The sequence below is a fragment of the Tupaia chinensis genome, unplaced genomic scaffold (genome assembly GCF_000334495.1).
Source record: "Tupaia chinensis unplaced genomic scaffold, TupChi_1.0 Scaffold000146_1, whole genome shotgun sequence".
In the NCBI taxonomy this organism is placed as follows: domain Eukaryota; kingdom Metazoa; phylum Chordata; class Mammalia; order Scandentia; family Tupaiidae; genus Tupaia; species Tupaia belangeri.
Window position 1 is genome coordinate 14,406,348 of NW_006159616.1, and position 13,438 is coordinate 14,419,785.

The following is a 13,438-nucleotide window of genomic DNA, read 5'->3' on the forward strand; positions in this document are numbered from 1 at the left end:
GGAGTGAGTCTCTGTGTCGCGCGGCGGGGGGGGGGGGGGGGGGGGGGCAAGAACTCCCACTGTGCCTTCGGGCTACCGAGTTCTCTGGCCTATGAACAGAGGCCCTTTCTCTCAGGTGCAGCAAGTTCTTTCCATTTGGGCAGCCAGCCTTGTGAGCTTCTGAAAAGGGATGCGGACGTTCCAGGGTCATCTCTCAGGACCCTCCTGCTCCACTGAGGCGCCAGTTGGCATCTCACCCTCTGCCAAGGGGTGGCAGGGAATCACCCCATCATCTCTTGCAGACGGTGGGCAGCAGAGCTGGCCGGACCCAGGAGGGCTTGGCCACGCCCCTTTCCCCTCCCTTGAGGCACAAAGGAGGAACTCAAAAGTGGTTTGAGATTTGAACAAACTTTCCTTTATTAGGTTACTGACTATTATCGACCATCATAAAAGAGAACGGGAGTTTCAAAACTGTACAAGCCACGAGGCTCTGAGCTGATGGGGAAAAGGAGTGGGGTCCCAGGGAGTTGAGGAGTGGACGATGCAGAGAGCCTGGTGGTCCATCCAGCACCCCCGGGGGACGGCGGGTCAAGGGGACAAGCTGGGATCTGTACATGTGAAACTCTCACGTGCAACATTCCTCAGGACAGGACCCATCCTGCAGCAACAGCTATGAGGAGAAATCTTCAAAAGTCTTACAGGTAAGGTCCTCTGCTCCCCAAAGCAAAAACCCTCAAAATAATAAGGGGGTAATTTACATTCCTCACCCAGTCTTGGCACCAATTCTGTGCTTTAAAAAATATACTCCACTGGAAGTTGTTTCTTTTTAAAAAGGTACACTACAGCAGCTGTTTCAAACATAATTCTTACAGACAAATATATATATGTGTGTGTATATATATATTAAACATTTTAAACAAATAGAGTCATCTATTGTACCTGTGCAGAAATGAACTGAAGCCACACTCTGAGAGCTGACCTCAGGATAAAAGAAATGGCAAAGGCAGTGGCAGGGGTTGGGGTCTGCCACGTGGGGAGTTTCTGGAGAGGTCATGACAGTGACAAAGGAGAGGGGACCTCCTTTGCTTGCCGACTGCCCCTCGCCACCCATCTTGAGGCTCTGAGGGGGGTCGGGGCGTACTGGGGCTGCTCCACCTGGGCCCAGAACTCAGGCAGGACTGCTGAGCAGAGACCTGTGCTGGCTTCCCAGAGGCCCCACGCTGCTCCTGGTCTCCCCAGTTCTACCCTGCTCCTGGCTTTAGGGATGGAGACCCACTTACCACCCCTTCCTAATTCTGTTGGTCCTCTGGTATCCCCAGAATGCACTTGGGAAGTCTCAGCTAGGAAAATAAAATCAAAAACCACACTAAAAACCCCACAAAAGACTAAAGAAATCCAACCATGTGCAAAGACGTATGAGCCGAGAGGTAAATGGCTACCTGCAGACCCAGGGCAGCGCCACGGCCTCTAGACCGGCTCGCGAAGACACGCATATTGCACATGACACGCACTCTCCCTGAGGGCCCGCCGGCAACTTGCAGCAGAGCCCCCTGGACACGGCGGGCTAGGGGACCCAAACGCTGCCGCCCTTGGACCTGTGCACACATGCACACGTGCTAAGGGCTTGGCCCAGGGACAAGGCCAGGTGAGGCACACACATACCAGGGAGGGGCAGGTGGAAGAAAAGCAACAGAACGCGCCGGAGAGAGGTGACCGAAACAAGGCTTCCTTTCTAAATGGAATAAATAAATGGCTTTGTTATTGTTAAAAGAATAAATACAGGGTACAGGGGGCACCGGCAGCTGGGATCAGCGCTGGGTGCTTCTTTGCCTATGGAAGGTCCATTGGGTTCTGCCTTGGTGTCCAGGGCTAGTTTTTGACGTCCTGAGCTTCATGAGCTGCAGCAGGGCCCAGCTGGGCACTGTGGCTGGACACCTGCCCTTATGTAAGCACCGCTCAGTGCTCCTGGTATCTGCTCTCGGAGTGTGGCCCTTCCCGCTGCCCTCCACCCTGGGACCCCCAGGCCGCTGCAGCCTTCTCCCGAAGGTGTGGGTGCATCGGCCCCACCCGAGAGCAGATGGAGCTCAGTGTAGGGCATTAGTGTGAGTTTCTTCTCCTTCATTTCTCAAGGAGAGGCTGGAAGGTGGCATGCAGGGACACTGCCTTCTGCCAGCATCGGGAAGGGGGAAGAGGAGCCCCTGCGGCGTCTGTCCGTGTCCGGCCGAGGCAGCAGGAGGATGAAAAGGAGGGGCAGGGCTTCTGCCCATGGCTGCGAACCCTGGTCCCAGGTGCAGGGTGCGGTGGCCCCGGCGGCAGCAGGCGGCTTAGTGAGTTGGCACCAGGTGGCTGTCGTGCTGGTGGTCCTGAGCGGAGCATCACTGGTAGAGGAGGTAGGCCTTGAGGGAGGCAGGCAGCGGCAGTGCCTGGATCTCACCCAGTCGCTCCTTCCCCAGGGCCAGGCGCACGGAGCGCCGACAGAGATCCATGAGCGGCAGCGGCTCGGCTGGGGGAACAGAGGAGAGAGACTGTAGGTGAGCACACGGTGAGGGACCCGACTCTGGCAAGCAAGTCTCACAGCAGCAGTATCAGCGGCGACAGGCAGGAATTTCAACAAATAGTAAATAAATAGTAATAACTCAGTTGTCGGATCTTTAATTTTACAGCAAACTCGGGCGAGGTGGTTCAAGCTGGCGAGTGCTGCTGTGTGGGCTGGGGGCACATGGGAGCCCCAGTTTCAGTTCCTGGCCCAACTGAAACAGGCTGGGTGTGGCGGTGCACACCTATAAGCCTAGCTAACCTGAAGGCTGAGCCAGAGAATCTTGGCATGGCAAGACCCTGCCAAAAATACCTACCTCTCTCTCTCTCCCCTTCTCATTAAAAAAGTTACCCTTAATAACTAGCACAGAGAACCCGTTTTGAGCTGGCACCTTAGTAAGTGCTCTGTAAACACTAACTCGTTCAAGCCCCACGGTGACTTGTTCATGACCGGATAATCAGGGAGAGACTCTTCTCCCCACTGCGGACATGGAAACTGATGGATGGGGTCTCAATGACTCCAGAGTTGCACTCTTGGCAGAAGGTAGGGCTAGGATTTGAACCCAGGCCACCACTGCTCTTCCCGCTGAGCCACTCTATCCTGTCCCTTCCACACAGGTCAATCTGGGCCACACAAAAGCAGCTCTCCCCAGTACGCACCCCTGGCCTCAAACCTTACACAGGTGCTAGGAAGGGAATCATTTTCTGTTATCTAACCGCTCTCGGGCTCTGTGCTCGAGTCCGCTGATAACGCGTCTACTGGGTTCCGGACTGAAAAGAGGACACCTCTGTCCCCCACAGCTGCAATGACAGCTAGGCCGTAGGAGGGATGGAAACGATGAACACTGTTCATGGAAAGTCTTGAAATGAGGTCTTTTCTGGACGGCTTGGGGTGACTACGAAGAGCCCTGCTTAGAGGTAGTAGGATGAACTAAATGACCTTTTGTCCTTTAGGGTTAGGAACCCACAGATTCCTAGTGGGGAAAGTCTGGTACCTACCCAGTCGCCTGCTCAGAGCCTTGGGGTTCCCTTGGGTAAAGCGTCCTACTCTGGAAACTCAAGGCCTGGGTCTGCGTCTTTGTCTTAACCTAGAGCGGATCACTCTCTCTGCCCAAGCTTGCTTTCTCATCGGTAAGATGAGGAATCCGGAGCTCTTGGGCTCTGTGCTCGAGTCCGCTGATAACGCGTCTACTGGGTTCCGGACTGAAAAGAGGACACCTCTGTCCCCCACAGCTGCAATGACAGCTAGGCCGTAGGAGGGATGGAAACGATGAACACTGTTCATGGAAAGTCTTGAAATGAGGTCTTTTCTGGACGGCTTGGGGTGACTACGAAGAGCCCTGCTTAGAGGTAGTAGGATGAACTAAATGACCTTTTGTCCTTTAGGGTTAGGAACCCACAGATTCCTAGTGGGGAAAGTCTGGTACCTACCCAGTCGCCTGCTCAGAGCCTTGGGGTTCCCTTGGGTAAAGCGTCCTACTCTGGAAACTCAAGGCCTGGGTCTGCGTCTTTGTCTTAACCTAGAGCGGATCACTCTCTCTGCCCAAGCTTGCTTTCTCATCGGTAAGATGAGGAATCCGGACCTAATTCTTCCCAAAGTCCCATCCAGTTAAGATCCTGATCATGTGGAATAACCCAGTATATCCCGAATTGCAGGACCTTCCGACACGCGCAATAGAAGAGGCAAGTAATGGCTGCAGCAACGCATCAGGAGTGGATCCCGTTTGGCCTGGACCTCTGCCCAGTAGAGCAGGGACACTCAGCTGTGCTCCCCTCATCCACTCAGGAGCTCTCCTTCCCCTGCCCCTCACCTGCCAGAGCCCCCTCCCTGGAGGATGTGACTCAGCCCCTACAAGGAGGTGGAGGGGCTTTCCCTGGTGGCTGGAAGGCCCTTGAGAAGGCACTAGAGAGCCACTGAGTGTGGCCCAGGAGCCCTGCCAGGCTATGGGAGTGAGGGCTGAGGAGGAGTTCCCACCACTTTCCTCTTGCCGTAATGGGTTTCAGGTCAAAACCCTTACGCAGTAATGTTTCCCAACAGCAGAGGCCTGAGGAAGGCCCAGCTCCAGCCCCGGTTTCAGGTGGCTGACATCACAGCACTGGGGCAGCTACAGCTGGTAGGACACCTGTCCCCAGTGGGGACTGTGGCCCCCAACTACAGATGGGGAAACAGGTATGGGGAGGTGAGAGCTGGGGGGTCCAAGGTTTGAGCACCAAAGCCTCAAAGGGATGAGCCTCTACAGTTCCCTCATCCTACCCCTGCCAAAAGCAGTGCGGTGTGGGACAGTTTTTACTGCCCACCCGTCTTTGGGCATCGAAAAACCCAGTTAGGCAAGAATTGTGGCATCTTCCCAGATGTGCTACGGAAGTGGCAGCTAATGGCTGCAGTGATGCATTAGGAGCTAAAAATATGGCCAGAGTCACCCAGCCGTCCTGTGGAGGGATCTGTTTTCTGGGGCCTCAAGTACACGAATCGGTCATGCCTGCCCGATCTTGTAGGAGACAACTGGTGCTGCACAGGCCGTGGGCTGACCGCTTTTCAAAAACTGGACAGAGACCGAGACTGCACCGGCCACAGAAGCAAACATAGGCACCGTGCCTTGGAAAAATGTCCATGCCACCAATTTCAATTTGTCATTGCCAGGACCCAAGGTCTCCCCCACCTCAGTTCTGCTGACTGGGCTGTAGGTTTCCTGTCCAGCTCCATCCACAAGCCCAGGTACTCACCAAAGTTCCACTGAGCTGGTGGGCACCTCCTGTTCTGTTGACAGGGGCCTCTGGCTACTATGCTCATCCCAAGGAAGCTGAGACACTCATGCATTTAAATAATTTATGTGAACGACAGGGTGACACTGACTCTGCCGCAGAGAAATGAGGAAGTCAATCTGGTGCTGTTTCTGGGAGCAGAAGGTTGAGGAACTGGGAGAGCCTTCTGCACCGGCTTCCATGTTTCTGTGAGAGGCAGCTACCTGATGGCCTGTCTGAAGGCTCAGAGTCCATCCTGAGGCTCTCTCAATTCTTGAGAGATCTCAACCCAACTCATACCCCGAGAGCACGGTGCTGAACTGAGCTCACAGACTGAGTGAATGAATTGCAGGTCGATGCCCCAGGAACGATCCCATCTGTTTCCCCATCCGAATCCTCCAAGATCCCCTGGCCATGCAGGGCAGGGATGTTGTGACTGGGGAAAGGAAGGAGCCGAGCAGCCCTGCCCTCACCAGGTTCATTCTAGGAGGGTGTAAGGGGTGGTCCTCACCACTGGTCAAGAGTGACCTATGACACTTGGAGGCCAGATTCTGCCTTACACACACACTTCCTAACACTGTATTCCCATTTCTGTATCCCCCCCCCACCCCTTTAAAATGTTCCAAATAAGAAAAATTATGCCATGCAAGCAAGGCATCGTTTATTCATGAAACGTGTGTCAGGGCCTCTGAGTCTGTTTTGTCCAAACCCTCTGTTCAAGCCATGCCCTGGCTTGCTGAGGGCCAGCAGGCTCCAGTCCCCTCCGTGCTGCTCTGGAGAGTCCGGGTTCTGGAGCCAAGATGCGCCAACAGTGAATCCGTGCAAACTCCCAGAACTCATGAGAGAGTATCAGTGGCCTGTTTCTGGGGGACAAGACTAGACCACGCTCATGGAGGCCTGCAAGGCCCCCATTTGTCTGTCTGCACAGAATGGATGTTAGCCTTCCTGGGTCTGTGACCACCCTGTTGCTGGAAGAATTGAGGGAGGGCAGCCCAAGACCCTATGTCCTGGAGAGGATGTGCCTGGGCCTCCCAACCCCTGCCTATCCCTGCTCAAAGCAAATTTGCCTGTGGACTAATCGCCATCATTTCTGCCACCTGGGGAACTAGGCTCACAGAACTCGCTCTGCGGGTCCCCTCATCCAGGACTGAGGCTGGTTTCTCAGGTTACCTGCTAGATATGCACAGGGTCACCGCTGTTGGGCACACCATGACCTAGGGGTGCTGCTGCACAGGGGCGGACTGAGCATCCTGGGAGCCCACGCCATACACGCCCCGACCCACTGTCAGCCCACGGTTGTCACCCAGTCAAAGCTCCAGTGGGAGGCAGAGGGAGAGGGGGAGAGAGCTTGCTCACGCTGGGCTGCTCTGATTGTTTTCTGCAGTGTCTTCCAGAGATGTGGCTGGGGTATCTGACCTGTGCAGTAGGGTTAAAGCCCAGGTGCCAGGCCAGACCTGCCCCTAAAGACAGGTCCCCCATGGGTAGATGAAGCCATCTGGCTCAGCCCCTTCCCAAGGAGAGATCTGCAGGTGACAGAAGGGACCCATGCAGGTAAGCTTCGGGAGTGAGGGCCAACCACGGGGGTGGACAGTTCCAGACCATCAGTACCTCCTGCTCCCACAGGATCCCACCCATGCAGCCACGAGCCCTTCACCTCCCAGTGGGGGCACCGTGCACCACACACAGGGTGTTTTCACACATTGTCTGAGAGAGGTCACTCTTCTTTCCAAAGCTGGAGATCTCCTTTCTACGCAGGTATCACTGCTGATTCAGCCTGTTTCTAATCCCTGTGCTCCCCCCAAAAGCTTCCCAGCATCTCGACTCAACAAGCTACTCAAGCTTCTAGCACAAGAAGAAAAAGACCCCAGACTCACCTAATGAAGGAGCGGTTGCTAGCTTTCACTTAGCTGAGAGCTCCTAGGATTCCTAAGGCTGCAAACCTTAACTCAATAACACGCTGGTACGCTGCTAGAATTTGGTCAAGGATAGACCACACCTGGAGGCAGGTCAGCCAGAGACAAAGACCACCCGTCCAGCCAGCCAGCCACTCACTCACCCGTTGTCCCTCACTTACTCGTCATCCACTCACTCATCTATCCATTCATCAATCCATCCACACATCCATCTGTCCAACCACCCAGCCATCCTTCCATTTATTCATCATTCCCTCACTCATCTCTCTGTCCATCCACCTGTTCCTTCATGAGGCACTGCCTAATCTAGCAGACTCCAGCTAGAATGCCTCACTTCACCAAACATGGGCAAGTGTCACCTCCGAGGGTGTAAACACACTAATATATTGAATTCCAGCAATTCTGGGTAAACGTTTGGCCCAGGCCTTGCCAGGGCCATGGGGAAATGCAGAGGGCACTGCCCTGGGTAGCACAAGGGACACTTACGATCGAGTCCGTTCAAGTAGCGCATGCGGATCTCACAGTGGCCCCAGACGGCACTCACTACCGGATACAGTTTTTTGCCTTTGAGTCCCCGAAAAGCCACTCCCATGTATTGTCCATCCACAATGAAGCTCAGGGTCCCATCATCCATGTCTAGAGCCACCAGGAAGGAGTCGGGGACGATGAATGTCTCGTCTGGCTCCAGGAAAGCGGGGTACGTCTTGCTTGGCTGGTTTTTACCGTCATGGTAGAGTCGGTTACGCCCCAAGTCCCAGCCCCAGGACTCGTGGTTATTCCCTACAAGGGTTGTGTACCCAACGGAGTGCAGGGGGGCATCTGCTGTCGCCACCCCCACCACGGCATGTGTGCCCCGCTGCCTCATGGCCCACGTGATCTGCCACACGTGCAGCCCACGTGTGTACCCGACTTTTCCCCTGATAGCGTCTGTGCTCTGGGCCACCGGATGCCGGTGAAAGATCAGCTTGTCATCCTCCTTCACGAAGACGTTGAGTGAGCGGTCGTTGTTGTTCCATGAGTGGAGCAGCTGGACATCGTAGGACACGGGGGGCATGTCTAGCAGTAGGTCCAGCCGAGTGGGCTTGCAGTAATCCAGACCCTGGAGCTCCTGCTTCAGGGGCCGGTATGTGGGATCCCTCATGTCCACAGTCTTAATCCCGCCAGTGACCTTCTGACCCATGTTCGTCTTTGGTTTTACCTTCCCACCGACTCCCAAGGCAAAGTCATCAACCTGGGGGCCTCGCCTCCAGTTTTCCAGTCGAGCCAGGCAGAATTCCTACAGAGGGTTGCTAGGAGACCTCTGCGAGTCGTGGCACATTCAGTATTGCCTAGTGGACGGAAAGAAAAACAGGAGGCTGGTGAGCGGGGTGCAGGACGACGGGGGGAAAGCACAGCTAAACACACCAACACTTCCCAGCAGCCTGGTGTCTGGGCTCCCATTGCACCTGGGATGAGGCAAGCCAGAGCCCTGGCACAGAACAAAATTCCCTGCATCCCTATGGAACAAAATTCCCCTCTGTCCCTGTGCCCGTGCTGTCACAGAGGAAAGGGGCTGCTGGCCTCTACTACATGGAGAGGTGAGCTTGGGGGCCAGTGGGGTGCAGACTGTGTGGGGTGCGGACTGGACAGACATCCACTGACACATAGGGTTTCACAGTGCAGAGGCCAAGGCAGCGCAAAACCTGGAGTCAGTTGCTTTGCATGGACATTCACTCAGTCAAAACAAAGAGAAGTGCACTGTCCTTGCCTCCCTGTTTTGAAGGGAACAGGGAGCCCCACATACCAGCAGGGGCTACTGGAGATGCCAAATCCCAGCATGTCCTCTCTTTACCAGCACACTGCCTCCAAAGGATGCACCAGCAATTCCTTCTAGGGAACGGAACCACAGTGCAGATGAAAAACCCAACCTGGAGGTCCGTGTGCACTCAGTCTCCAGGCTCCACAGATCCTGGGTCCCACCTGGCCCAGAACCACCAGCATTGCTCTTCTCAAGTCTCTCAGACAAGCTTCAATTCATGTGGGCATGCGGGCTCTCACCCTGAGCCTCACCCTCAGGAAGTAGTGGATCAACTAACACTTAGATGGCTGACCACCTTCGTCCTGTTCACACCTTTCAACTAGAAGCCGAGGTTTTGCTGCTTGGGTCTCATCATTCCATCTGACTCCAAGACACCTTATTCCTTCTCTGGCTTCACCATCCCTCCTCTTTTATGGGAGAGTGGGCCACGGGTTCGCAGGACTGCTCTCGCTGTATCCTTCCTGTCCGTTCTGCACCTGTCCCTGTGCTCCTCATCGGCACCCCAGGAGGAGGCTGCAGATAGGACTGATGGGATCCCAGCATCCCTCAGCATTCAGAAGGGAAATAGCGTGTCATTCTGGTTTTCTGGGCCTCCCTCAAGAGAAAAAGCCCTTTCTGCCATTAAAACCTCCTAGGCCTCTCAAAAGGACTCCTGGTTGCTCAGTTTTGGGAACAGCCAGACAGGAAGGAAGGAAGACCCCTGGCTAAACAGACATAACTAAAAATGCACGTGTGGAGGAGCCTCACTGCTGGGAAATCATCACGCTTTTCCAAGAAGCACTAAGGCACTTGAAAAAAGGGGACAAAAAGGACACAAAGGAACCTAGTGTTGGAGAGGCTGTAGGCTCCTGAACCAGGGAAATCTGAGGATCTCAGCCAGGCCAGGATCTGCAGTGGGGCCCATCTGAACTGCTGCTCTGTCAGCTGGGAAGAGACCCCATGAGAAGGCATACTCAGGGTGACCAGGTCTCCTAGGGCCTTGCACCGAGAGGACCCTTTCTGTGGGAACTCCTGGTGTCCAGAACCCCACTTCCACGGGCAAACCATGCTTCTTGTTCTGCCCTTTCTGGTGGGAGGCACAGTGCTCCCTCTACTCCTTGGTATGGTCATCTCTTCAGAGGCAGGCCCCTTGTGTCTGAGGCCTGCAAAGTGCTACAGAACTGCAGTGTCCCTCTGCAGCCAGGGCTGCCCCACTTCTGTTCTGTGAAGGCTGTGACCTCACATCCTGAATCTTCCAGGGCAATCCCAACTTTCGCTTCCAGTCTCATCTGCTCTCTCAGGAGTCTCAGAAATCTCAGGACTTCTTCTCTAATCCTGCTGATGGGGCACTCTTGGTTGAGGGGTTGTGTGAGGATGAGGGGAGCCTGGGATTGCAGATGGAAATGTGATCCTGGTCACACTTGGCTGCAGTCTTCTCTGAACTCCCTGTCTCCATTTCTCCCTGACTGCCATTCAAGCACTTTCTGAGCTGGGGGTAGCTGGTCCGAGGTGGTTCTCAAAGTCTGAGCTGCATTGAGTGGGGCACAGAAATCCCCATACCAATCTCTCTGTCTGGACATCCCCTCTAGCTTGGTGCCCACTGGCCTCTGTGTCTTCAATTCTTCAGGAAGCTATGGGGTCAGAGGTCAGCTCCCTGGGAAGATGAGGAGGAAATTCACTTTCTCTAAGAGTGCATTTGACTGCTTCCTGAGTGAAGCAGCCTTTGCCCTCTGTCAGCTTCATGGTCACAGTGAGAGAAGTCTTTTCAACAAAGTGATTTCCAGTACTTGGAGTGAGCTGGGTCTCCACCCAGCTATGAGAAGGACCATAGCAGTTAGGTTGAGGGAGGCAAACTTTTATACGGAGAGCTAGAAGGTAAACATCTTAGGCTTTGTGGGCCAGACAGCAACTTGACTGCTGTTGTGGCAGAAAAGCAGCCACAGACAGTACAGAAATAGCTGAGCATGGCTGTGTTCCAATAAAACTTTATTTTTACAAGGACAGGTCAACCCCTGAGTGAGACTCAGGGCCCTCATGTGTTGTTTCCGTGGAAGACATAGCATTGCAAAGGCTGCAGCAGGTAAGCACTAGATGGCTGCCAGGACTCTCCCAGCAGCCAGATCAATCTAGCCTCAGGAAGAGTCACCAGGAAAGGTGACATCAACGTGGAATGCCCACTGTGTGTCAGCTCCACAGGCTCTTCCTAGTCCTGAGATACCACTACCTCTGGTGGCCCAGCAAGTCCACGAATACCAACCTGGTCTGAGCTTCTGCTGGGCTTGAGAACCTCTGGCCCTTGGATCACTGGCTTTGAGCAGTGGGAGTCCATAGGAGAGAGGAGGCTGGGGAGAGAGGGCAGGGCATTGCCCTTGGTAGGGAAGCAAGTAAAAATGCTTGTAGCATTGTGGGGTGACTCCCTCACAAGGGCATGCCAGAGGACATAAGCCGCTCACTCTGCTGCTTCTGTACCATCCTGCTACCTGTGTCACCTCCTAGGTGGCCAGTCACCGTGGTGACCCCAGGGTCACTCTTGACTCATCTGTCCCCTACCCTACCTACCTACGGTTAAATATGACACTTCCTTCTTGTGAACTTCCTACTGGCCACACCTGGCCACCTCCTTAGTGGGCAAGGAAATCAAAGCCAACTAACCACCTGTAGGGAGCAGCCCAAACCTGAGCAAACATGGTGATGTTTAGATACATGCAGAAACACGGTTCTATGGACAATCATTTGGAGGGCAATGAATGACATTAACATGTGAATATACTATCTGCCTGCATTTCTGAAACTGCCAAGCAGTATCAGTTTAAAGAAGTCACATGTCTTAATCAGAATTTGCCCAAGAAATTTAGGGAAAACTTACATAGGACTACATGGCACCAGGTGTCTTTGATCTTCAGCCATTTAACACCTAAAAACAACTAGCTTTGCATTCCACTTTCCATTCCCCCATTTTCTGCCCCTTAAAAGAATAAACCTGGGTATGATTTGGGGCCATAGCTGTCTCGATCAGAGCAGTCAAGTTCACCTGATTCCTGCTTTTATTTACTTGTACATCTTTGTGTGTTTATTTTTATGTTTATTCTCTAATCCACAGCTCCTCCCATACACACATACACTCAGGCAGGCATTTCTTTAGCCATGACAGACATGGCAGCACTCTCCTCTTTCTGTTCATCTAACAACGTGGTCATGCAGATCCACCCTTCCTGTAGGTCCCCAGGAGCTGGACTCACCACCTTCCCTGGCACTCAGCCTGACAGGATGCTTCTCAGCCCTGCAGCCTGAAGTGGCCTGGACCACTGACTAAGACTCACCCTCAGCATTCCCAAGCTTCCGTTTGCTCATTGTTAAGATGGGTGTCACCACTGTGTCACACACTTAGCCACAACTCAGTGGAGACAATGTTCCAGAGAGCTCAGCACAACTGGCATTTTCACACTTATTTATATTTTCTAGACTGTGCTCCATCACTGAATAAAGAGCGCTGCTAACCAGACTTCCCAGTCACTTCACACCTGGCCCCGAAGATGAACATCGTCACTGGGCCAAGCCCCAGGCACTTGGAATGCAGAGAAAGAGCAGATCAATTTTAAGGTCCCTTTTAAACCAGGGGTTGGCAAACCTGTGCTGTAAACGGCTAGATAGTAAACATCTTAGGTTCTTCAGACAATATGTACACATGTACACAAATGGGCATGGCTATGTTTATGTTTAATAACACTGTATTTACAAAAACAGTGTGCTAGATTTGGCCATAGTCTATGGTTCACTGACCCCTATTTTTTTCTTTAGATTTTTTTTTTTTTTTTTTTTTGCTATAGGGTTTATGCGCCCACCAGAAAGAAACAGAGAGAGGGAAAGTGAGAAATCGGTCTCTGGGGGTAGAGGGATAACCACATTGTAATTGCTTCGCCTTCATCCTTTTCTGGGGACTCTGGGCATGTACACATGAGCCAGGTGTGTTTTTCAGGCCACTGGACCTGGGACTTGAACTGTAGAACTGGTTATGTGGGATCCAGAACCTTCATTATCATGCGCCTGCTGGCCCCAGGTGACCTCTGTTTTAAATCCATGCAAAACTGCTGACACCCATCACTGAAGTACCTAGACATAGCGCTTGGGATGGGGTGGGAATGCATGCCACAGGATCAGGAAGCAGTCCAGCAGTGGGCACCAAACTTTAGGTAGCAAATGGGAGGACCAGTACAGGTGCAAGTTCTGGGATCCCATCTCCCCACCCAATTTCTGCCATTCAGAAAAGGAAACACAGATGCCCAGGGCTTGCAGGAATATACAGGAGCGTCAGGGCCTGAGGTTGCTGAGTTGGCAACTGGTATGTCTCAGAGGTGGGAAGACTCAGTCCTGGCCCCCACCCAAGAGAAGCAAAGTCACAAAGGGTGTGCAGGGTGGGGCTGTATATACCACCCTGCAGGGCTGCAATGGGAGAGCAGAGGACAGCAGTGCCCTGTGGCTGGGGGCCCGCCCT

General features: G+C 53.5%; 1 protein-coding gene across 1 annotated transcript in view; it reads right to left on the reverse strand.

Annotated features, from left to right (window-relative positions):
• Nucleotides 1-371: 371 nt before the first annotated feature.
• SPSB1 (splA/ryanodine receptor domain and SOCS box containing 1) overlaps nucleotides 372-13,438 on the reverse strand; it is an 86,182-nt gene continuing 73,115 nt past the window's right edge. The window contains exons 2-3 of the mRNA XM_014586588.2: nucleotides 7,656-8,497; nucleotides 372-2,482 (exon numbers count right to left, since the gene is read on the reverse strand). Of these exons, the coding sequence (XP_014442074.1) occupies nucleotides 2,355-2,482; nucleotides 7,656-8,349 (822 nt within the window). The 5' untranslated portion in view covers nucleotides 8,350-8,497 and the 3' untranslated portion in view covers nucleotides 372-2,354. The remainder of the gene's footprint in view (nucleotides 2,483-7,655; nucleotides 8,498-13,438) is intronic.